We start from the raw sequence: 25,561 nt of genomic DNA, 5'->3' as shown, positions 1-25,561 counted from the left end.
CTTGCTGCCTTCTTCCACATGCAGGCACACGCCCCACTGTGACATTGCGGAATTTATTTATTTACTTTCATGACTTGCCCTGGTTAAAGAAAAACTACGAGTGGTTCAAATACCTGAAACACCTAGACAAGGGAGGCAGAGTAGTGCAGTAAGCAGACACCGGTTTGGGAGTCTGGAGGTCCCCATTCCTGGCTCTGCCACAGACCTGCAGGTGACATGGGGCAAGGCACATGCCTCAGTTTCCCCTCCTACCCTTTGGTGGTCTTGTCTACTTAGGCTATCAGCTGTTTGGAGCGGTCTGTCTCCCACTGCATGCCTATGAGGTTTAGCACAAAGGGGGTGTGGTCTCAGAAGGAACCTCTAGGTACTGCTGTCATGTAAATAATAGCAAACATTTACTATCAAAAAATTTCCTAAGAACTGAATATGAACACTATTTTAAAAAAAGCTGCCATACCTGGTACTGGATTTGTATCACAATGACCATGAGTAGCTCTGGCTTCTCTCACTAATAGGGCTCAGCGCTTCATTGTCATTTTACAGATGGAGAAACCGAGGCAAAACTGGATTTCCATACCCCTCTAGCTGCCTTGCACTTCAGCTCATTATTTACACCTCTGTCAACTGAGTAAGCACCTGCAGGCTCTTCCCTGGGGAAAGCAGCTGGGAATGGGTTACCTACGGAGGTGGTGGAATCTCCTTCCTTAGAGATTTTTAAGGCCCAGCTTGACAAAGCCCTAGCTGGGATGATTTAGTTGGGGATTGGTCCTGCTTTGAGCAGGTGGTTGGACTAGATGACCTCCTGATGTCCCTTCCAACCCTGATATTCTATGATTCTATGAATCAGGGCCAGAGAGGTTGAGTGACTCATGCAGGGAGTCAGTAGCCAAGTGGGGATTACAAGTGTTCAGTGCCTGGCTCTCCCATTTAGTCCCAGGCTGCTGCCCTATGCTGCGTTTGTGAGGGTGAGGCCTTATCCCACATTCCCTCAACTCTCCAGTGTGTGTGTGTATGGTTCCCAGCCTCACATCCTGCCAGTTGTCAGGTTTGGAACATCTGGTGTGCTGGACGGTGCCGGGCTGAGCTGCTCATGGCTTCATTACCCATGTTCACAGGAGTCGCCATGCCCTGGTGTCATCGGGGTGATTCCCTGGCCCTTCGGCAGTGCTTTGTTTTATTCAGGCACCTTGAAACCCCTCAGCGTTTCCTTTAAATCTATTGGCACCGTTTAAAACAAGCCTGATGGAATCATCAGGGGGCTCGCCCCCCATGTGGCACAGACTTCCCATGTGTCCTGGAGCAGGTCCCTTAATCCCTCAATTCTCCACCACTACATAGGGATAACCGCACTGCCCATCTCCCGGGTGTGTTGCGAGTCAGTGCTCCGATGCTGCAGGAACGGGGGCCAGATAAGCACCAAAAGAGATTTTAAAATAAACTGCATTGCAGATGCTGTTTTTCTCACCTCCCCTGCTGCTGGCTCATTCAAGGAAGAATAAGGGGACATTTTGAAGCATTGATCTGCAGTGATGGAGCACTGGAACAAACCCCAAGAGCCTCAATCCACCTACAGCCTTAGGTCTGTTAGAGCTAAAGCTGCTCGGTAGCATGTGTCCTTGTACAAAGAAACTTGGCGGAGCTGCTCTGCATAAGAGACAAATGGCTATTCGGCTATATAAGCACTAGAGCACTGCTGAGCTGCCCAGGTGGGGGCACCTGCCCGGCTGCTGAACATTCTTGGTGGGTCCAGACATTCCACTCATTTAAGGACCCTGGGAAAAGGCAGCACAGCCCATCCAAGAGAGCAGAGAGATCAAGACTGAAAGGTTTAAGGTTCAGAGTGGTAGCGGTGTCTGCTCCTGTATTTTCACTCCATGCATCCGATGAAGTGGGTTCTAGCCCACGAAAGCTTATGCCCAAATACATTTGTTAGTCTCTAAGGTGCCACTAGGACTCCTCGTTGTTTTTGCTGAAAGTTTTAGGAGTCTCCACTAGTTCTGGCTGCTTTTGGTTTTGGGTCACATATTTGAAGGCACCTTGGGTGAGGTTTTCATGAATGACTTAGGAGAACAGGCTCCACTGACTCTCAATGAGAGTTGTGCTCCTAAGTCTTTAAGGGTATGTCTCCACTGCAATAAAAAACCTGCGGCACAGAGTCTCAAACCCTGACTTGGGTTCCCAGGGCTTGGGCTGTGGTGCTGCACCATTGCAACATAGATGGTCAGGCTTGGGCTGGAGGACGGGATCTGAGACCCTGCATGGGGGGAGGGCTTCAGAGCCAGAGCACCAGTTTCAGCCACAACATCTACACCACAATTTTTAGAACTGCAGCCCAAGCCTCATGAGCCCATGCCAGCTGCCCCGGGCTCTGAGGCTCCGTGCTGTGGGGTTTTAATCCCAGTCCAGATATACCTTTCAGGTGGTTTGGACAGTTATAGCCCAGGTGTCTTATCAGGGCATTGCAGGTGAGGTTTTCAAAGGAGTTAGGTGCCCAAACCGGTTTCAAATCCCGGGGCAGTTGGACACCTCACTCCCTTAAATCCCGCTGCAAATCCCAGTGCAACACACACACAATCAGTTGGAAATATTCTCAGCGTAGGTGTGAGGCTTGCGGTGGGGTGGAGGGGGTATTTCAGCTATAATTCCCCTACTGAAAGGAGTTTTCCTACTTTATATTCCCAGCTTGATGCATAAGGAGCTTGTGCTTCTAACACCACTGTGAAAGGCATGTACCATCCCCATGCACCCCCTTCAAGCCAGGTGCAGCACGACAGGTTCACTCTGCCTTGATTTCCCCAATGGGGAGGTGAATAAGTTCACCTGAGGGGCTAATTTAGTAACAGGAAGTTCACAGAAACATAAGAAAGTCCTTCATCAAGGCTGCTTAACAGGGGGGCAAGCTCCATCTATCTGAGTGCATCTGTCCCACACCCCGGCCCTTTAGCTGCAATGCACTCCCAACTTTGGGTCCTTCGCCAGAGCAACGCCCTTCCTGCTGACTGCAGCTCTTCTCCTGGCTGCACACAGCACCTTGCAGGCTGCACCTCCTGCAGCTAGCTGGGATTTCCCTCCCAGAGTCTCTCTTTTCCACCTGGGAGTTCCCCTGCTCTGTTCCCTGGAGCATCTCTCTAAGAGACTCCTCTTGTTAGGAGCAGCTTCCCTTTCATCCCAGCCCAGGTGCTCAAGATTCAGTGAACTGCCAACCAGCCGCCTGGGCAGTTCATTGCTTACAGAGGGGCTGGCCACAGGTAAAGGGGGCCAGTGCTCCAGGGCCACCAGCGCATGCCGTGAAATGAAATGGACAATTATTGCAAAACAGGCTCTCTCGCCAAACCAGGGATTTAATGGGCAGCTTGTCAGTTACAAGATCTTTCTCCTCCCAGGTTTTGTCACCATCCCTCTCTTATGGACAGGCTCCACGGTTTTGTTATTTATAATCCCTGAAAAAAATGGTATTTTTAAAGATTTTCCCTTCCCTCCCACAAAGCTGAGAATGAAAACCAGCCAGTCCCTGCCTTGCCCCCAAATATGAGCTGCAACAAGGATATCATCCAACTAGTTTGGTGGGAGAACCTCCAACAGCCAATGCAGAGCCCTGGGTATCTCTGCAATCAGACCTCTGGGCATGCACTCCATACCTGCAAGGCAGGCCATTTAGATACACTGTAGAAGAATCCTATGTGCTGAAGCAATCAGGCCCAAATTCATGAAGATGATTAAACAGGTGCATAACTGTAAACATGAGAGTAGTCCTATTGACTTCAGTGGGATTACTCATGTTTAAATGCTGTCCTGAATGGGGGCCTTGGACAGCAGGGGTGTGTGTCTTAGTTACAAGTCTCTTTTAGTTCCTTGCCTGCTCACACAAATGAAACTAGGAGGTAGAGAGCAAGGCCTGTGCTCTCATGGGCCAGCTCCCAAAAACACTCAATGGACTTCAGACAGAACAAGAGGTAGAGAGGCTTGTAACCCAAAATGAAGATGAAGGGTGGGTGGGTGGGGAAGAGGTTCATGTTGGGTCTTCTAGCTGCGGCATATGTACGTTTTCCCTAGCCCATACCTTTAAAATTCCAACATGGCTACATGCTTGTGGGGGCAGCTGCTGTTTAGTGGGGCAGAATTGATGCAGCATGTTACAGAAGAAAGAAAAGGAGTACTTGTGGCACCTTAGAGACTAACCAATTTATTTGAGCATAAGCTTTCGTGATTAACAGCTCACTTCAGCTCATTTTCATTCCCCAGGGAGTTGTAGCTGTCGCACAGCTGTTCCAGGAGGCACTCTAGACAGCTGCATTCCACGGGGCCCTGGGCTGGAACCCGGAGTAGAGGGCGGGCCTGGGTTCCCCCCAGATCCTCCCAACTCCTGGTCAGACACAGGAGGAGTCGACCTGGACTGTGGGTTCATGAAAACGGCCCAGCTGAGGGCTGCCGTGAAGCTCCAAGGCGAGCAAATCTGCCAATAAGCGCAAGACCCACCAAGGTAGAGGAGGAACTTTGTCACAGTATGGAGAATCCTGGCCACTATGGATGTAGAAGCCCTCTACACCAACATTCCACACAAAGATGGACTACAAGCCATCAGGAACAGTATCCCCGATAATGTCACGGCAAACCTGCTGGCTCAACTTTGTCCTCACCCATAACTATTTCACATTTGGGGACAATGTATACCTTCAAATCAGCGGCACTGCTATGGGTACCCCGTGGAGGTTATTCTTCAGTTGCTTGAACATACCTCAGTTGTCTCAAAGGGACATTTTCATGAGTGTCGGCTTCATTACTTGAAACTGACAGCGCCACCTTTCTGTCTAAAAGGGCTGTACCTATTACACTTCCAAAAAAAATACATAAGATTGTGATAATTGGGAAAAATTGTTGGGGAAAAATATATCCTTTGTTAATGAGTGCATAGGGATTCAGATCTCTCAACATCTGTTCCCCACTATCTTAGAGACCCACACTGTAGAGTGAGAAGGCAGCACCCCTTTGTCAATATTTATTTTTTTATTAAAATATTGTTATACCAAGTGGAATGCTACAGCAATCTCGGTATAGGGCAGCATAACAAAACAGCCAGGTTTACATTTAAATACTTAAGATAACTTAAAAACGCACAAACGAAAAAAACCTCATTGTCTTTGGCAGAAAAAAGTTCACAGCACAAAAAAAATACTTAAAGAAATACCAATATTAATATAAAATATATTAAGTTGTTTTTTTCTCTTTCATAGTTTTTGTTTTGCAATTTGTAAACAATGCACCAGATCCAAACACATTTTTTTACATGTCTGGGAGAGAAAATTAAAAAATGCAGTTGTCCAGCAAATGCACAGATGTTTAAAGGAAGTATATTTATATATGAAGGCCAAGGGAAGAAAGCGTTGGAGTTCAGTGGATTGAGAAACTCTCAATTAAAATCAGAATTGGCTACTGTCAAAAGCCAGCTGTCAGTAGACAAGGGGGTGTATGAGAACTGTGAATAAGTGAGTGAGTATATCTCGGTGCAGTTCCAGGAAGGGGGGGAAATCAACTCCTCCACAACAAAAATCAGACATGCTTGTTTCACATGGGGAGTGTGTTTTTTCATCTCCAGTTTCATTCCCCTCACTCCCCCCATCCACCCCTAACCCCCTTGTTTATTTTTTGCATAAACACAAGCTCCCTTCAGCTGAAACATACACAGAGCTTCTGGTATTTATAAAGGCTTCCATCCTGCAATCCTTGACCCTCTTGAGCACTGTATTTGCACATGGCCGTGAATGGTGCTACTGATGCACATACGTCATGAGAGTGAGTCTGGTGCTCGGGCAGCCTCATTTAGCTCTTCTGATTTGATGGAGCTGTTCTGATTTACATCAGCTGAGGATCTGCTCCTTCCCCAAATGAGAGCAGCTCAGGAGCTCAAACACATAGCCAGCGGGTATTGAAACAAACAGAAGGGAAATTCCAGTTGGAGGAATCATGGGAAAGTGCCCCAAAGGAAATGGAATCTGACGGATGCCAATGAGGGATATTTAACTATGGTGACAAACAGGATATGAAATGGAGGAAGAGAACAAGCACAGGCCTAGAGAGCCAAAGGAGAGACAAGCGAGGGAGGGTGAATGGCTAAGGGGCGAGAAAGGTTCCACAGAGAGCAGGAAAGGGGGCAGGAGGGACAAAAGCCATGGCAGGGAGGAAATTGAAATGATAAATACAGGGTTTGCTTTTGTTTACAAAACAGGGAGTTATTTACAGAGCCTGTCCTGCCCCCTTCCTCACCTCCTCACACACCCTAATGGGCTGCAACCTGCCAGCACTGCAGCCTCCCCAGGAGAAGTGCCTCTGGGGACCAGCCACTGGGCACCAGCTGGCTACTCAAAATCACCTTCACCCAAAGCATTTCCAGTCCTCTCAACAGGAGGGGAAAGGTGGGTTGGGAGGCATGGGGAGGGGCAGGAATTCTGGCCACACCAGCAAAATACAAGAGCTACTCCTGGCAGCTTGACCTTGGAGAGCGGGTACCAACAGGGTGTCCAATGAAACAGGCACGCCCGTCCTTCCAGGATCAGTTTCTAGCAAAGCTCAGCATGCTGCCCTCCTCCAGGTCACAGATGGGGAGCAGGGGAGGGCTCTGTGCCTCTTCACTTTCAGACCCTCCTTCCTTCTTTCCTGTGACATACCAGCGACAAAGGGAACTTGGGACAGTCCTTCCCAAGTACAGGTGCACTGCACATAGGCTGGCCCAACAGGGTAGATGGAACAAGTAGCAAATGAGCTCTGCTGTGATGGAAAGTGGGCGAGATAAATGGCAGCTGATGGATGCAAACCACAGCGGCAGCTTCCCTCCCAGCCCTCGCTGTGCGGCTATGCTGCATGCTCTCCTGCAGTCCTGCCCCCAAACTCCTTTTGTCCAGGAACTCTCCACGCCACAAGTCCAGCCAGGATCCCAGTAACCGAATGGCTCCTGAATCGGCACTTTCCCCAGCAGATCTCTCCTCTGACCAGGCCAGCGTGCAGGGACAGAGAGGATGGTGGGCACCTGCCCTTCCTCAGATCAGAATTTCCACCATGTCTGACAGGCTGATGGTCCTGGCAGCAGACATGGTCTCTGCAAGGAAACAAACCACCTTTAGATTGTGAGCTCTCTCTAGCTGGGACTGGCTCCTGCTTTTATGTCTGTGCAGCACCTAGCACAATGGAGCCCTGATGTGCCCCATGGAAATGCAAACATTTACAACAGGGCCATTAGATTTACTTGAATCCATAATGAATAAATAAGACAGCTTGGGCCCAACCCCTAAAACATGACAGGTGATTTTGGGGGCCCACCTTGTTTCAGACAGCACTGAGCACCCACCCTCTGAGAATCAGGCCCTTTTAAGGGGTCTTCAGCCAGCCCCCCAAATCACTAGTCACTTGTATAACCCTAGCCCTCTCCCCTCAGCCTCTCTGCTGGGGCCCATGCACACACCCTATGGGGACACAACCATCACCAGCGGTTAATGCAAACCAAATGGCATGTCAGAGCCAACCCAGCTCCCTGCGCTCACTCGAACCCCGCCCCCTTACACTGTCAAAGGGAGAGTGCTTGGCTCCTGGCTTTCCACTGGCTGCAGGGCCTGGGGCAGGGGGCGGAGAGAGGAGCAGGGGGATTCTTTTCGTGTTTGTGGTTTTCGCTACAGATGGTAAAGCCCAGGAAGAACACTGCACAATTAGCTGGGGGTGGGGTGGGAGGAAGCCTCTCCGATTCCTCCCTCCTGACTCTAAAACCATTAGCAGAAAAACCGGATTCTCCCACTGAAGGGCAGCGTGGGTGTGCTAGCCTGTGGCGTGCTGATAAGCTGGGCTTTAGTTCAGATCTGCAGGCCCAGATCAAAGCCCAAAGGAATCAGTAAGAGAGAAAACCTTTGAGACAGTCTCTTTCCTCTCCCTTCTTCTCTTTCCTCTGGTCTTTCCCACACTCTTCCCTAGTCCACGCCCCATCTAGCCCTACAGCGTTTCATCCCCACTGTGTATCTCGCACTCAGGATTAGTCACTCTGGCAGGAGGCTGAGCCCTGGCAGCCAGGGTGGAGTAACCAGCTCCTTGCTCACCTCTCAGCTATGCAGGGCTCATACGGAACCCCTAGCAGAGGGAAGGGAGGTCTCTGGGTTCACCCTGGGCACAGCATTGCAGGGATTCTGCAAGCACATATTTGCCAGGGCAGCGGGGCAGGCAGGACTTACCCACAGAGTGCGCTGGGCTGCTGTCGAGCTGGGCACCAGGCCCCTCGCCCGGACTGCCGAGGCTGCTCTCAGGCACGCCATCCGTCTGGGTGCTCCCATCTTTGCTGCCACGTTTGGAGTGGAAGGGGAGAGGGCTGCAAGGAGATGGGCTGGGCGTCTCCTCCACCAGGACTTTGCCTGCTGAAGAGAGAGGAGCAGCCACCTTTAGATTTTAAATACTGAGGCAAACTTGATTGGCTCTGGGCTCTTACTGGCTTTAGTGAGCCAGGCCTGACCTGACTGGCAGCCAGCCAGCGAGCTCCATTTCTATGCTATGTTCCAAGGCTCTCCCACCAGAAAACACCCCAGCTCAGTGCAACGCTTCTATCCTTTGGCATTCAGCTGGAGGAAACACAGCAAAGGGAGTGTTCAAGCGGGGCTTTAATGCTAACTGAAGGGGCAAGTACCCTGTGACTCCCTCCCCACAGGTGAGACTCCTCTTACCTGGACTCCCTCTGGAAGGGCCCTCGACCAACCGTTCACTGTGGGGGGCCCCCGGCCAATTCTGGGCCCCCGAGGCAGCAAAGATGGATGGTACAGATTTGGCTGGCCGAAGGGAGCCCTGCAGAGTCTTGCTGGGATCCTTCCGCGAGCGCTGCTGCAGAATTTTGATGACTGCATCCTTCTCCAATATTTGGGCATGAAGTGCTTTTAACCTGGGGAACGCAAGAGCAAGGCACAAAGTGAGAGAGATGATGGCAATTTTATTCCAGAGGGTGTGACACGCTTCAGCAAATCCTTCATCGTGTGGTGTTCCCTTAGCATCACGGCCAAGGAAACTTTGCTCCGTCAATGCACATGGCAAGGACACCTATTTCCCATGGCTGCTGATTGGCCATCTGGGAAGCCAGTTTCCAAATGCTCAATGACAGGAGCGACATAAAAACCCCAGGACTGATGATAATGGAAGGCCAACAAAAAACATGCCCTGTGAAGCCACATGGAGGACCTACCTGTTTTCCATCTCCTGGTGCTTGTGATTGGCCAAGAGGAGATCCTCGTCAAAGCTGTTATTGGGGGAGTGACGCGGGGAGTGGTTGATGATAGTTGTGTCCCGCTGCGCAGCAGCGGTGGCAGCTGCATCCATGGCAAACTGCCTCATGGTGCATTCCTCCAGATACTTCTGCTCCCACTTGGTCATGTCTGCCTCCAGGGCTAGGATCTTTTCTTCCTTCTCTCTCAACTGTTCGGCCAGCATGTGGGCACTCAGCTCTGGGGATCCTCCGGTCGGGGCTCCCACCTGTCTCTGCATTAGCACAGGAAAAACGACACACAGCATGAGACTGAATCACGAAGAGAAAGGTCCCTTGAGTACAATGATCAGAGATGGGCCCAGCCTGCACAGTGTGGACCCAGAACCAGGTTTCTCCAAATCCTGGGGATACTTGGATTGGGCTGCTCTCTAACCATTACTCTGTGCCCCATCCTCAGGAGTCTGGCACATCTGGGTCTTGCCTGCCCAAGCCCTTCCGTGCAACCGGCCCCCATTGCAGCGCCACAGCTGGCAGGGCTCGCGCCGCAAGGGGACTGGTGCCACCAGTGTTCTGAGCAACCGTCTCACTAGCCCTGCTTTGCTGCTGGCCTCGCCCCCGGTTCCATGAACTCCTCCTCACCTGCTGAGCCCGCAGCATCTTCAGCTCCTGCTCCAGGCGGGTGCGGAGACGCAGTTCCAGCTGCTCACGCTTTTCGCAGGCAGCCTGGAGCTGGCCCAGGGCCTGCTGCAGCCTCTCCACCTTCTCCACGTACGCCCGCTTCCTCCTCAGCTCGTCCTCGGTCTTAGCTGCCCGTGTCTGGGCGTTGCTTAGTGCCTGCTCCAGCAGCTCCGCCCGCCGGCGCTGGTCCTCGTTGGCACTGCGCAGTCGTGAAATCTCCCGTTCCAGCTTCTCTTTCTCCTGCTGGTGCTCATAGCCTGGAAAAGGCACAAGGAGCAAGTACGTTAGTTGACGGTTGTAGCTGCTCCATCCGCTCAGGACGTTCCCAGCTGCAGTCATTTCATTCTAGTGCATATCGGAGGGACTCCGGCTCAGAGCTATCGCATTAGGTTCTGGCATTAGATATGATGGACAATTGTCATGAGAAAATCTAAATGTCTGCTCTGAAAATATCTGCCCAGGGGGAAGTCGCTTGTTCCATCCCGCTGATGCAAACGGGCTCCCAGTCTCTCTCCCACTGAGAGGTCTGTGCTGCCAGTGTCTGTTCACTGGGGGTGGGGAGGGAAGGGCAGTACCATTAGTACCACATGACATATGTGGGGCCATGCTGAGCCATTGCCAGGGAATCAGCTGCCATGGTAAAAAGCAAGAAAGAAGAAAATTCCTTAAAGGCTCAGTTTTCACAATGCTTCTTAGTCCTACTCTACCACTCCTGCTATTGCAGTCCTAGGCGCCATACAGCTCTGCCAACATAACGCCTCAGCTATTCCACATGGTTCTACAAGGCAGTCCTCTCCTGCCTTGTAACACCATCGCTAGTCCAGTCCCAGCGTCTCTCCTCCCCAATTAGTCTGCCAACTATATTGAAAGGCATGGCAGATTCATCATGTGACCTGCCACCCACTAGGCAGCTGGCTCCTTGCACAGGCTTCCTTGTTTAAAAACCTGCGGGCTGGTGCTCCAAAGCTGCACGCCACCCTCCCTTCAGCCTCGTCCCTGGCAAACTCAGACAAATCCTGATCCAGATGGGTGCCACTCCACTGACTTTAATTGACTTCCACCCATTCACCCCAGCAGAGGACTGGCCCGTAATCTCCCAAAGGAGCCACACCATGCTCTGTGGGCATTAAGAGGCAACCACTCAGAAGGCCAAGGGAAAGAGCCGCGGTTAAGGACACATTAATACCACCTTTGACAAAGGTCATGTCCGCATGAGAAAACGGGCCTAAAACCCAGGATAGTGCAATGCGAGCAATTCCTTCCCAATCAAAGGAATCAATCCCTGTCCCCACCCGCAGGAAAAGTGTTCACCCCCAGGGCTGCACAAACTCCCCTCCTGAACTGGCTCCGTTCCACCAGTACAACTTCCTTGGATGGACGAGGCCTAAGCTGAAGGGACTCAGCAGCTTTCAGGGAAGGGAAGGCGGGTGGGAACAATGGCAGCCTGGGGCTGTATCCCCTTTCCCCTCCCTTGGCTTTTTGTGGGCATTTTGCTGCCAGCCGTGGAAGTGGAATCAAGCCAGGAAGAGACTGTCACGTCTATTTCCAGCCTCTGGCAAAAAACGTTTTCTCCTTAAAAAAAAAAAAAATTTCCAATGCAAGAGAGAAAGAGCTCTAACCTAGGTCTGGGCTTTGGAGTGGCGGGAGTGTGGACTGTGTGCTGGAACAGCCAGAACAGCCGCTGGAATGCAAAGAATCCAGGTCACACTGATGGCTGCTGTGATTAATGGCTCTGCTTTGAGTGCCAAGAACAGCTTAGCTCTCCTTGGGGAATGGCAAAAGCTTCCAAAAGAGGATCCACCTCCTCTCCTATCTTAAAGGGACCTTACCCTTCCTTCCTCTCCCTCCCAACACACCCACCCCGAAAGCATGCCAACATGCCTGATCCACAGAGTGACAGGGCACTGCGCAGCAGGGCTGGCCGTGCAGCGAGCCATGCAGGCACAACTGCACAGCACCTCCTCTGTGACCTAGCATTCCCCCGGGACTTACTTTGTGCAAGCAGTTTTGCCACGGTCCCCTGGCTGCCTTCTGGGTTCTCCTGCTGCTTGCTGGCCAGCTGTTTGTTTGCAGATTCCAACCGTTCTGTTTCAGATTAAATATACAGAGATAGAATTTTTAGAATTTAATTGACTGGGAACAGCCTGGTTCTTGGATGGCACAGGTGGTATTAGACACCCATCTTGAAACTGAACCTCCCCGAAATGCTCCTGATGTACCAGGAAACGTGTCAGGAGACAGTTTGCTGGGCATCTGTCCCCAGAGATGAGGGTCACAAGACTGGGAACAGCAAGGGGAAGTCACAAACTGGTACTGGATGTGGCCTCAGCAATGGGATCAGAACAGAACTAGGTTAGACAACATGAGGCCAAGTGTCTGACTGAAAAAGGGCCTACACTGCTCAAGTGGCTTATGGAGGGAGCACCAATGTGGGGAGGCTTAGCCTGGGGCACAGCATGTTTCTAACAACAGTGATCTTCTCTCAAGATGCATGAGCCCAAAAAGGAGTGCACCCAAGAATTGCCCTTTCCACTCTCCCTAGCCCCTGTCTAGTGCTGTCCAGTTTCTTACCTTTCAGATCCCGGTTGAAATCCTGAAGCCGCCGCATCTCCCCATCCTTCTTGTTCCTCATGGTTTTCTCCAATGCCTCTCGCTTGGAAGATGCCTTCATCAGGTTTTCATAGTCCTCGGAGATTCGCTGAATCTCTGTTTCCAGCTGTGGGGGGAAGAAAACAGGCTGAAGTTAAACATTCTTGGGATGGGGAAAAGACCAGAGGAGAAGATGGCTGGATGGCACCAGCAGATGTTTCAATGTGAGGTGCACTGCAAAAGCAACACCATAAACCAACATGGCTGCAGTGTCTGTCACCAGTAAAGGGCTGGGTTTAAGTCCCACACTAGGAGACTAGTGACATGAGTCTGGTGGTCTCATCCTGCTCCTTACTTGTGCACAACGCACGACTCATGGGCCCTGCTCAGACAAGGTCTAAGCACTGGAATGAATGACAGGAGCCCTACAGGTCAGGACTGAGGTGCAAAGAAGAAGCTTGGTCACTGCCCACCTGCACTTGCCTTCCCCACGCAAGTCCGTGAGCATTACACACACCAATAGGAGAACAACATACACCTTCTCACTCAAACTGCAAACAACCCCACGCCAGCAGGCATCACCTACAAACGGCTTTGCAGGGCACCATTAGACTCCACGATGATTTGCATAACTGTACCCACCATGCAGTGCTGCTTTCCCATCTGCCTCCTGAGCAGCCACTCGAAAGGCCCATTTATTATAAGCCCACTGCAACGACACCATGCTCTTTGGAGACTTTGGGCCTGGGTTCAATTTAAGTCAGTTCTTTTTAAAAGGCACCAGTCATCTTCAGAGATAAAACTCCCCAAGCTTCTCCTCCTTCCCCAGCTTCCCACAGAGAAGCACTTGCCTTTTCCTTCCTGGGACCCTTGGATGTTCCACCTCTTCCCAGGTAAGGAGATAGCTCTTCTGTCTCTCCACCCCCTGAGGTTGCCCTCTTGGAGCAGCTCCTCTTGTAGGACCAACCTTTCAATTTTCAGTGGTGGGATGGCTGCTGCAAGTGCATGGAGAGTGAAAGGTGTGCCATGGGGGGCTGAATCACTCTGGTAAAGCTTCCTGGTACACAGTCCCTCCTATTCCTGGCTGGCTCTGGCTCCTTAGTGTGCCCTTCCCTTTGGCCATGTGGAAAGGTCAAGCCCTTATGTCTGTAACACTAAGGGATCAGAGACCCTCGTGGGTCTGTCTTACTGCGATGAACCTGATGGCTGATACAAGCTGTGCGCACATCTAACTGGATCATGAAACAAACTATACTGGAGAAGTTCTATCATCTCTCTCCAAACTGCCTCCACTCTTCCTCTCGCTGCCACTCCATCCTGCCTAGAGGGTTCCTGGCCTCCTCCCCAGCTCCAGCACATGCCTCTGTCTCCCCACCTCTGCAAGCCTGCCACGTGCCCCTCCCAATGGCCCGTTTGTTCTAAGGGGAGAGGCTTTCCCCTTGGCTGTGGCTGGGCTGGAACAGGCCTCCCCTTGTATGCTTCTGCACAAAGGGCTTTCTGTGGCGGCCCAGCATAGACCCCAAGGGGAGGGACGGCCAGAGAGGGCCCAACTGTTAACAGAGACGGTGAATGGACTCTTTTTTATCCACCCAACAACTGCCTTGGCTGAGGACCTGTTGTGCTGTGTGCTTCTGAGCCACAGCTGTTCAGAGGGATGGCAGGAGGAGAAAGCTGTGACAGGAGAAGAGATTAAACATATGAAAGGGGATGAATTTTCTCAGCAGCTGTTTGCTCTTTCTCTAGGAAAGAAACAAAACAAAACCCCATCCAGAGAATGAAGCCAGGACCATGAGGAGCTTGGCTGACAACGAGTGAGATGTAGTGCGAATGCAAGCGAAGGACAGGCAGGCACTGAGCAAGCTTCCTCTAGAGCCCTCTCCAGGCTCTTCTATCCTGACCTGTGTAATTACCTCACTGTCCAGTTCCTGGCCTTCTCCAGAACTCTGCCAATGCACCTCAATCCTGACAAAAGTGGGATGACTTGTGCAATGTCTCTTTAAACCCGGCACACAGAACTAGGCAGGAGGGGGCTGGTGGAGGTTCTAGAGAGAAGCTCCACAGTGAAGCAGACAGAGTCACTTCAGGGCTAACACTGTGATAAAGCTCCTTGTTCATCGATCCTACAGTTCCCGGACACAAACCGAGTCTGTCCTGGACAGACTGCCTGCCAGGCTGTGTTATCACAGATGAAAAACAGCCAGTGAAATGAAAGCATCCAAGTCTCATTTCAAATGAAATGTTGGACATGCAAACCTACTGCTCCTGGCAGTCCTTCCCCCTGCCGGGGTCCCGAGCCTGCTGTACGTTGCCCCAAGGCCCAGATACTCACAGGTATCCAATGGGAGTTAGCGACCTGCATACCTTTGAGGAGCTGGGCCCTAGTGCTTTGGTTGGAAAGACTGGTTGGGTGATGACTCCATGCATTTACCTTCTGAATCCGGCTCGCTTTTTTACTGCAGCTCTCAAGCTCCCGCCGCAGCTTTTCGTTTTCCTTCTGGAGCTTCTCACTCTCCCTCAGCAGCTTCTCTTTCTCCCTCAGGACTGTCTCCATTTGGGCCAAGTGGCTGCTGGCTGATGCGGCTTGGGCTGTCATCAGAGCCTCCATCCCAGCTGGTGTAAGGGAGCCCAGCGGGCCGTGACACAGGGCAGCCTGCTGGGGCAGGAAAGCCTGGGACATATGGGCCTGCATCACCCTAATAGGGGTCACAAAAATTCAGACACACTCAATAGCATTGTTCTGTGCCTGCCAGGACACACTGTAAATCAAGGATAAGAGATGGAGTGACCTGCGTGGCTGGGATGGCGTGCCACTGAGTGGCTTCTGGAAATATCCAATCTCCTTGAACCCCTGGCAGGGATTGTCTTTTTGTTCTGGGTTTGTACAGCACTTAGCGCCATGGAGTTCTGGTACCATAATCAGGGCTCGTGGGCACTATGGTAACACAAACAAATCATACATCTGTCGACAGAGCTCCCGGGAGGAGGTTTTCATCACACCATTTTAAATATTTACTTGAACCTTAAGGGGAAAAACATAACCCGGGAATGTCAGAAATCTTTGAGGCCGCCCACTCTGCCCTGGGACGAGCGACACCATCTCATTTAGGGTTGTAGCACATGCAGCCACGCATATATGGAACCCTTACAATATCAGATTCATAGGGCAATCTTTAACAATCTCCCAATGCATCTTTCCGACAGAGTTCAAGGCATGCCTGTTTTTCAAAGTATAGATCCCATGGCAATTATTAGCCCCACTTCTCGGCTACAGAATACGATTTCAAAACCACTCAGCATTGGCCTAACTCTGCTCTCACTGAAATCAGTGGTAAAACTGCCATAAACTTCAATGGGAGCAGATCTGGGCCCGTGCTGAATGCTTTTGAAGATCCCACCTACAGTATTTGGTAAGATGCACCCTTGTACGTCACTTGCCTATTAGAGAGCTTATGTAAAATTTCCAGAAGCACTTAAATCACTGAGGCGCCTAAGTCCCATTTTTAAAAATGATTTAGGCGCTAGGACCAGATTTTAAAGGGATTTAGGCACCTAAAGATGCAGATTAGTGCCTAGTGAGATTTTCAATAGCATCTAAATGCCTAACTCCCATTGATTTCAAGAACCAGTGGCTTTTAGTGCATAAGCCACTTTTGAAAATGGGACTTAGTCACCTAGCTCCTTTTTTAAATTTTATCCTTTATTTCTAATCCATGTTTAAAAAGAAACTTTATACCACTCAACACCATCACCCCAGTGCTTAAGAACACAATAAGAATACACTTATCAGGGACAGCCAAGCATAGTGAAATGTCACCACAGAACTGCCCCCTCTCTTATCAAGCTCCTGGAAGTTAAAGGAAATGCCTATTCCCCTAAGCAGCAGTGCCAATTACAAGGGAGGAACATCCCCCTGCCCCAAAGTTTTTCCACTTGCTCACAGTTCCATAGGCTGCAGAACTGGCAGGGCAGTGACCACTTTTCATCAGTGATCCTGTACTAATCAGTATGGCTGCTGCTGGAGCAGTCCAGAGCTTGGTCTCAACACCACTGAAATTTGACCTGGCCACCCTTCTGTCCAGCCAAGGCGTGGCTGGGCCAAATGGTGGAGAACAGGGGAGTCTGCCGAGATTGCAACTTTTGGCATTGGCTCATGCACTGTGTGAGTAAGAGGGGAGACTCCCCACCGGCTGAGGGAGACCCTGGTTGCTTACAAGGCGAGGAGAGATGAGTGGGGACCAGAGCTTGTCTCCCCCTCTAAGGAATATCTGAATTGACACCACTGCCCCAAGGTGATCCCTTACTAAAAGTATACCATTAATAAACATGTTCTGGACTTTGTGGGAAAGGCATGCTAAGCAGACCAAACACTGTTACAGGGACCTTCTGTTTTAATGAATCTTTAAGGCAACTGCTAAGAGGGCAAAGATACCATATCCCCAATGCCAACTTGGCCACCCTATGGGACTCTGACCATCAGGTGCTTCCTAGAGGGCACCATGGCTGCACATGACCCAGGGCTGGCTGTAAATGTGGGGCTGCATTCCTGGAAAGCGATTTGGTAAGTACGTCTTCCTTTCTGCCTGCACCCCCTCCCCTCTTTGTTCCCTCCAAAAGAGAGCACTTCCTGTCAGAGATATTATCTCTTCCTGTCAGCATTCACTCTGGCTTGCCCAACAGCACACACTGCTACTCAGCCTTCCACATTTCCCAACCATGCAGCTAGCTGAGAAGTCACAGGGAGAGTGGGCAGCTGGAAAATGGTGGGTGGTGGAGAAGGGAGAGAACACCCAAGGGGAACATGCAGGGTTTAAAGAAAAGGAGTACTTGTGGCACCTTAGAGACTAACAAATTTATCAACTTCATGAAAAAACTCGTACAGATACAGACAGACTCATCTTTCTTTCCAAAAAATTTGTTAGTCTCTAAGGTGCCACAAGTACTCCTTTTCTTTTTGCGGATACAGACTAACACGGCTGCTACTCTGAAACCTGTCATTACACTCAGGGTTTAGTTTCTCCTCTGCTACTCTGTATTTCCCTTGTTATAAGCAACCAAAAAGCGCTTTATGATGTGATCAAATTGCCAGGCAAAGCGGAATGCATGATGCCCTAAAGTGGTGAGGACCCATAACACCAGAGCTCCATGTAGGCTTCCACCGTTAGTGACACAGGTCATAATGCAAGCAAGGCCCTGTAAGCAGATGGTGGATCTGCTGAAAAGGGTTAGGCACTTTTCACCCAGCACTAACACTCCACTTACCAACCCTACGCTGCAGCTAAGAGAAGAGGGACCTCAACTGCCAGTGTAACGGAGAGCATGGTTCACCCTTAGGATTGCACTGGGGGCAGACTCTGGGCTTTGGCATTTGCAAAGTGGATGAGGGCAAAGCCCGGTATCAAGGGGGTGGTACGTGGCTAGGTACAGATTTGTATTTAGCAGGGCTCCCTCTGGGAATGTTCGGTAAGAATTCATCACTTTCACCTTCCTCTCAGTGCAGAAAGGAGAGTTCCCAGTGTCCACGTGCTACTCAGCCCTCAGAGTCTGCACGCCCTCTGGGGACAGCACTGGTAGTTCTTCACATAGCAGGGCCTGCTTTCTTTCTCCCTTCCAAACTTAGCCATTTCCTGATTCAATTCCAGCTTCTAAAATAATCAGAAATTCCACTCACAACACAAGGGGAAAGAGGCTGTGAAGATACAACTTCATCTGCAAAACAACTGGTCTAATTTAGCCCTGGCGCAGCCACCCCAGAGACAAATACAGCCCATAAGCATCAAAAGTCAGACTGCAAGTCCCCTTCCCCACCCATTTCTGCCCCACAGAACAGGGCAGCACTTCCAGAGTCAGCAGAAGGTAGATTGATCTGGGGCAAAGTAAGGATTCATGCAGCCAGGGGATGAACATTGTAGTGTCCCTACAGCTCATCTCCTTATTCTGCAACACGCGGGTTTCTCTGCTTATGCAACCAGCCTTGGGCATCAGAACCCATAGGGCTCCCCAGCCACAGCCTGTCTGCGAGCCGTGCGGTGTAGCAGCAACATACCCCAACCCCTTCCCATGTGGCTGTCGCAGTCCCAGGAACTGAGTGCACGCCAGGAAGGAAGGGACTGGCAATGCATGCTAGCTGTGAAGTGTGAGGTGCTAGACAAATGTTGTGGTTACCTGACTTCAGGTTGCTGAAATCCTGGCCCTTCCCTGGAGCAGTGCCTGGGATCTGCCAGGTAACCAACTGCAGGCTCCTGGGGGGGGATGATGTAGGGGTACTCTGGAGGGGGACCCCGTGGCTCCATCCCCTCGGCATGCTGCCCTCTTGGGGCTGACAGCTGGAAGTGCCTCGATAGCTGGGGATAACTGTGGGAGGAGCTCATGTGGTTCTGGGCCTTGGCTCCATTCCTCTCCAGCGACATTTGCATGAGGCGTTCACTCAATGACCTCACATGCCCATGCTTCAGCTCCTTTAGTGACTCGTCCTGCCGCTTGCTGCTGCTGTCAGGGGCATAGGCCCTGCGTTGGCCAGGTTCAGCGGGGGCATCTGGACAGGGCACCCCAGCCTGCTGTCCTCGCTGTGAGGCATAGTACTGGGAATGCGCTTTGGCCTCCTCATAGGTGGGGAGCTCCTCGCCCTTGTGCTGAGGCTGGTGGAGCCGATACACATTGTTCTCCAGGTAGATGTGGTCGCAGTGGTGCTCCTGGCCCTGGGGCTCCTGCCGTGTGGACTGCTGGACCATCTGGCTCTCTTCTTGGGTGAGACTTTCCAGTGAGGAGCGAGGGCTGCCCATGCTCCCACCTCCGCGCAACGCCTGCTGCTGAATAGCCAGCAGCGTGCGGTTCTCTGTGAGGTTCCCATATCTCAGCTGCTCCTGGATGAGCCGGTGCAGGACCGTCCCAGAGGAATCCTCCGCCGTCCTCATCCTCAGCTAGTCGATTGGCAGGGGGCTGCCACCAGGAACAGTAGACACAATACAATCCCAAGGATCTGGCAGCACCCAAGGAGCCTACAAGAGACGAACACAGGAATCAGCTCTCAGTCAGGGGTTTGCTCATTACATATTTTCAGAAGATTTAGTTTGCCAGGAGTCCCATTGTGGCACTCTGCCAGGAAAGACGCAATCCACCCTTTAGTCACAATACTCGTATCCTAGCAGAGCGGAGGAGGGGAGGGGGATTCTGAGCAACATCCCATCCCTTTGCCACCATTGGAAGGGCAGAGCCAGACCCTGGCTGAACGCTAATTCCATGGGAGGCCCTTGGCAACCCTGTGGAGGCTGGAAGTGGACCAGTCCTGGCAGGCTCAGTTGCAGGGAACTCAGCTCTCATACAAAAAGCCTCCCTGCCCAGCGCTTCAGTGAGCCGCTGAATCGCCATCTCATCTTAAGCAGCCTAAAGGGGGCAGCTCTTGGTGGGGAGTGAGGAATGTCAGCCATGGGGATCTCTGCTGGCTTCCCAGTGGGGTGAACGGCCTCAGCACCTGGGCTTAGCATGAGTGCATTTGAGATTCAGCATGACTGCTCTGCGTAACTTGATTTACTACTCTGGAAAGAGCAGGTCACAGGATCCTAGGAACCTGTGCAGCAAGAACCCCTTTTTTTGGTTCACTTCGTGTGTGTGTCTCTCCACATGTGCCAGGCGAGGTAGCCATGGGAAAAGCTCTGATTGCTGTCTAAGAAATTCATTCAGCTCACTGAGCAGAGCGAAACTCATTATCCAAAACAGTAGGCCAATGCAGAACTTTTAGTGAGACTCCTGTTAGTCTAGCTTTGATTGTGGGGCAGGGAAGAAGTTCTGCTAAGTGTAATGAAGATGGTGCTCCGAGCTCAATCCACCATTACACAAAATATCCTAGACTTGGCGAGCCCAAGTTACACTGGCAGAGAATGCTCCTGTGTAAGCTGCAGGACAGCAGCTACAGTCCACAAAGCAAGAGGATTTCAGTCGCCAGTACTTTCCGTCTCCTTAAAGGAGGGAGACTTGTCAAATTTGGGCCAACACTTAGAATTTGTAAATGGAAGCTCCTACAAAACCTAAAATCAACAAGAGTGTATCCACAAAACATTTCTTGAACTATTCCCATAAGATCTAATTGTTTTAAACAAACAAACATTCTCCCCCTCACATTTGCAAACATTGCAACATTATGATCCGGAATGAGTGTGAAATTGACTCAAAAGTGACTGTGAGCAAAAGTGAAAAGGGCTCATCTACTATCATCACACCAGTGGATCGCAAAATATAATAAAAACTTCATACTAAAAGTCACATAAAATAAACCCGATTTTCCTGATTAACAAATTTATTTGAGAAAACAGAAATAGTCTCTAAGGTGCCACAAGTACTCCTCGTTCTTTTTACATTGTTATGGTGTTTTATGTATGTATGCATGCACCCATGCTTTTCATACGTTTACTGAAATTTTAAATATAAAACACTTATCTTAAATGAATCAGCCATGCCTGGAGTCACCAATGTGGGGGTAGACCTTAAAAACATTCTCATAACCTTTTTGCTGTCTCTGGCAATCAGAAACTTCAGCTGTAGCCCAGGTTTGTGCATGGCTAGTAATTTACTGAAGAGGAATGCTAGCCAGGGAAGTTATATCACTGTTTTTAAGTTGCATGTCCTCCTCTGAAGGCAAACTTTCAAGCAAGTGAATTCCTAAATAGACATTTGATCACCTGTTTTTAGTCCCATGCTAGTGCATGTGGGTTGGCAAAGGGAGATTGCTAATCTCATATTGCTTCATACAAACATACCGCAAATATTGGTTCCCAACACACTGGTTCTTGACCAGGTTTTCCCTGAAGGTGAAATTAGGAAACTCTACACAGACTACCTTTCCTGAGCCTCATTTCAATGCTGACTCAGAGCTCTGAGATTTAAAGCTAACCCCAGACTGCCTTTGGTGAATCAAAATAAAAGAACCACACATCCCCTTCAGTTTCACAAACCCTGGTGCGTTCTCACAAGGAGGAAGTATGAAATATTGGGTCAGGGAGCATGACTAGATAGCTAGGAAGCTGGAGAAAACATTCCTCACCCCACCCCCGCCATATGTGCTCCTCAACCTTTTACTATTAGGGAGGATCACTCCTGGATCCTCAGCTGGTTTTTAATGTGGTTGCCTGCCTTTTATTCCCCTCCCCATATTTTTATACATTTATTTAATTTTGAAGTGACAAGAAATTCCCTTAATGGCATTCAGCATAACCTGAATGAGCAGCATCAAATAAGAGAGGATCATTAAAAAAAAGGAGAGAGAGAGAGAGAGAGACAACTCAAACTCCAGTTGACATATTCTAGGAAATTCAAAGGCGATCCAGTGAAAGAACAAGGGTTTGCAACCCAGGAGATCTCCCTGGAAAGCTTCAACCGGCTGGGAGGTTACAATAGGGTTGATGTTAAACAGCGAGACATTTCTGTGGCAGCATCCCATGGGAAAACCCCTTTTCTCGCCTTTCCAAACCCACTAGGTATAAACTAACGCACCTAGCTAGAGCGCATTCAGCAATTGCCAACGGCAGAGCGGTGCTAGGGCCCTGCCTTGCTGCCGCTTTGTTTTCCAAATCGTTCAGCACTGACATCACCCGGGTTTGGATTGCAATTAACATTCCTTCTAAGTGAGAACGAGCTCATGGCTGCGGCAAGCATTTTCCGAGCAGGACAAAGAGAATTCTCCAGCTAGCTGGGGGCACAAGCACCTGTGACTGCAAACGAGCTCGGCAAAGCCCTGCTTACCCCCACTCTGCTTACGATGGGTCACAACCCAGGCGCTCTCGGGGGCTTGCAGGAATCACGGGTCACACGCTGCAGAGCAATGTGGGGAGCGAGAGCTATGGAAAGAGGGGGACCCCGCAGGCTGACGCCCACGGAGCGCAGGGACAACAGCGTTCCCAACCCGAAGCGGCACGCGAGCCAGGGACGGGGAGTCCGAGATCTCCCCTGTGGCACCAGACACCGCGGGGACGGCAGCCCGGAGCGGAACTCACCGAAGCAGAGCAGCCTTGCCACAGAGCCGGGGGAGGAGAGGCTCGCTCCGCGCTCGGCCGGCTCGCTGTGTGCGTGCAGCTCGCAGAGATCCTGCCCCCGCGGCTGCTGGCAGGCACTGAGCGCCGCGCCGGCCCCCGCCAGCTGTAATGAGAGCCAAGGAGGCTGGGCTGCGCGAGCGGCTGCTATGCCAGGAATGCGAGAGTTTCAGGTTCCCCCGGGATCAAAGCTAACCACAAATAACCTCTACGCCTCGGCAGCCGCTGCGCGGCGTGGCCTGCAGGGGGCGCAGCCGCGTCTCTCTCTCTCACACTCACACACACGAGTGCGAACGCGGTTAGCGTCTGCCTCGTTCGCTCTGGGTTAAGATCCGGAGCCTTGCAGCGCTGCTAGGCCGAAGCGGCTGAGTCCGCAGCCAGCCTGGGCCCAACCCTTCGGGACCGCCGGGGTTGCTCTAGGCAAGGAAAAGTTTTCCCAGTGCCTGGCGGGGCCATGCTTTCTGGAGCGGACCCTTTATACAGCAGGGAGATCTGTAGGAGATGAACCAGGGAGGGTTGCCAATTTGTGTTGGATGTATTCCTGGAGGTTTCAGCCCATGACATAATCCAGAGAAACACCTCAGACATGGTGAATTTGGGACCCTTCTCTTGTCTATAAACCGGGTTATTTACTTGCAGTACCATGTGTGCAGACAGCTGTAGCATCGAGGGCTCCCTATTGCGCTGGGTACAGCACAGATACTGAGAGACAGTTCCTGCTCCAAAGGGCTGATAATTTAAAAAGACAAGACAGACAAAAGGTGGGAAGGGAAACAGAGGCACAAAGACCTGTCTGAGGTATACAGCAGGGTGGTGGAAGTGCTGGGCCTGCAGCCTTATGGCTCCTGACCAGCACCCTCTGAATTAGAACATGCTTCTGCCTCAGTGAAGTAACTTCTTGGGGCTGCCACTACAAGGCAACAAAGAGCCACGCTCACCTTGTGCGAGTTACACCACTGAGACATGCCCAATCCAACTGCATGTGTTTCTCAAAGCCCCTCATGACTCAGAAATGTGCCATAGGAACCCAACAGGGGGAACGCTGTGGAACATCATCACATTGTAAAAAGGGGAGCTTGGAATGGAAACTATTTTGCAGCCTTCATTAGAGCAGTTGCCTCTGCCATGACTGCTATTCATGCGCGGCACGTGAACTGCTGGCTGGGGGAGGCTAGCCCCGAGCCTTGCCCCTTCCACCCGAGGCCCTGCCCTTTTCTCACTGCACCTCTGAACCCAGAGCCCCCCCCAGGCTGGCTAGTTCCCACAGCCTTCCCAACCCTGGGAAGGCGGGTGGTGTGGTCCCAGCCCCTGGAGTCCAGTGGCACCACTAAAGCAGGACCACGCCTGGCTGTTTGGGGAGGCACAGCCTCCCCCATCCGCTGCCCATGCTGCTATTACTGTGAGTTTGTTACTAACATGATTGTCTTCAGAATTAAAGCCCCAGTCTTCTGGCTGGGGAATGATGGTCCACTGGTGAAGGTGCTAGTCTGGGCACGCCAGGGTCTAATTCCCTGCTCTCCCACAGACTCCTGGGATAAGTCACTTGGCCTCTCTGTGCCTCAGCTCCCCATCTATAAAATGGGGATAATAGCCCTGCCCTGCCCCACAGCGTTGACGGGAGGGAGGATAAATACACCTTGTGAGGTGACTCATAGACTTCAAGGTGAGAAGGAACCATTGTGATCCTCTAGGTCAGGGGTTCTCAACCTTTTTCTTTCTGAGGCCCCCCTCAACATGCGAGAAAAACTCCGGGGCCCAGTAGGGGTAGTGGAGCAGGGGGTTCTGGGCCAGGGGTGGGAACCCTGAGCATAGGTGTAGGTTGACTTCTATTTTGGGGGAAGGGCCAGCAGGGCTCGGGCACAGCAGGGTCCAAAGTGGGAGCGCCACCTCCACTCCTTGACTCACCTCAGCAGGCCACCCACCTGTCTCGGGCTGTGTGCCGGAGGCTGCTCCCTGAGAGCTCTGCTGACCCCGGAGCTGGGTCCCTGCCTGGGCAGCTCTGACCGGCTGCATGATCAGTCAAAGGAGGCTGGGAGCTGAGGAGCAGCCAGAACCCTGGGCACCAGCAGCAGATGGGGGAATTTCATGGCTGCTCCCCCCCTGTCACCACCAACCAGAGGAGCAGCTGCCCTGCGCTGCCTGGCTCCGGCTTCGCACCTAGGACCTGGCCGGAGGGCTTGGGGAGAGGAGGAGGTGGAGGGGGGTGGAGCTGCAACCAGGATTGCCCCATTCTGGGTAAGGCACTGCAGTTTGGGGGGGTAACACCCTCATGCCCCCTCAACTTTGCCCATGGGCTCAAGGTTTCTGCCTTTGTCAGGGTTTCAGTCGTTCCCCTCACCGCCACCACTCCCCGCTTCAGTGAAGGGCGGGGGGTGGAGCTCGGAATGTCAGCCCGCACCACTCCTGGATTCAACACAGGGAGCTTGGGGTTTCAGCCCCACGTCACTCCCTGCTTCAGCCCCGCGGGGGGTTGCCAGGGGTCAGGGTACCAGGTTTCAGTGGCGGGCCTCCGTGGACCCGCTGAAAGGGCTCGTGGACCCTCAGAGGGCCCTGGATCTCCCCTTGAGAACTGCTGACCTAGGTGGATGCAAGGCGTTTGCTACTGGAGGTAGTGTGTGAGAGACTGCAGGCGGCAACCTTGTGTGTGAGGACACTGCAGAGATTTAGCAGCTGGCTGTGTGTGGAGGAAAGTTGTGTGTGTGTGTGTATGTGACAGAGGAGATTGCAGGAGCGTGCGGCTGGCTGTGCGTATGCTGTGTGTGACAGAGGAGATTGCAGGGAGTGTGCGGCTGGCTGTGCGTGTGCTCTGTGTGGCAGAGGAGATTGCAGGGAGCGTGCGGCTTGCTGTGGGGTGCATGTTGTGTGTTTGTGAGGAGCGTGCAGCTGGCTGTGGAGGCGGGCGTTGAGGGGGTATACAGGCTGCTTGCCAGCTGTCCAGGGGAATAAATCTTCTTGTTTAAGTAAAGATAGGAGAGACACTCCATTGTCTTTATACGATACAAGCCTGCTAAAAGCTGCCTTACCATCTGCTCCTCCTTCACCCCCACCCCCATGA

The 25,561-nt window shown here is 51.7% G+C and overlaps 1 protein-coding gene across 1 annotated transcript; it reads right to left on the bottom strand.

Annotated features, from left to right (window-relative positions):
* Positions 1–5,618: 5,618 nt before the first annotated feature.
* Positions 5,619–22,626, bottom strand: AMOTL2 (angiomotin like 2). The gene is made up of 10 exons (XM_074964172.1): positions 22,471–22,626; positions 18,650–19,482; positions 14,916–15,180; positions 12,470–12,614; positions 11,891–11,983; positions 9,860–10,155; positions 9,200–9,492; positions 8,691–8,902; positions 8,208–8,387; positions 5,619–7,090 (listed from the first exon to the last, which is right to left on the bottom strand). The coding sequence occupies exons 2-10, from the start codon at positions 19,396–19,398 to the stop codon at positions 7,032–7,034; spliced, it is 2,292 nt and encodes a 763-aa protein (XP_074820273.1). The 5' UTR covers positions 19,399–19,482; positions 22,471–22,626; the 3' UTR covers positions 5,619–7,031.
* Positions 22,627–25,561: the final 2,935 nt, after the last annotated feature.

This window comes from Natator depressus, chromosome 9, assembly GCF_965152275.1.
Source record: "Natator depressus isolate rNatDep1 chromosome 9, rNatDep2.hap1, whole genome shotgun sequence".
Classification (NCBI taxonomy): domain Eukaryota; kingdom Metazoa; phylum Chordata; order Testudines; family Cheloniidae; genus Natator; species Natator depressus.
The sequence above is the reverse complement of the archived record's forward strand: the minus strand, read 5'-3'. Positions and strand labels throughout refer to the sequence as shown.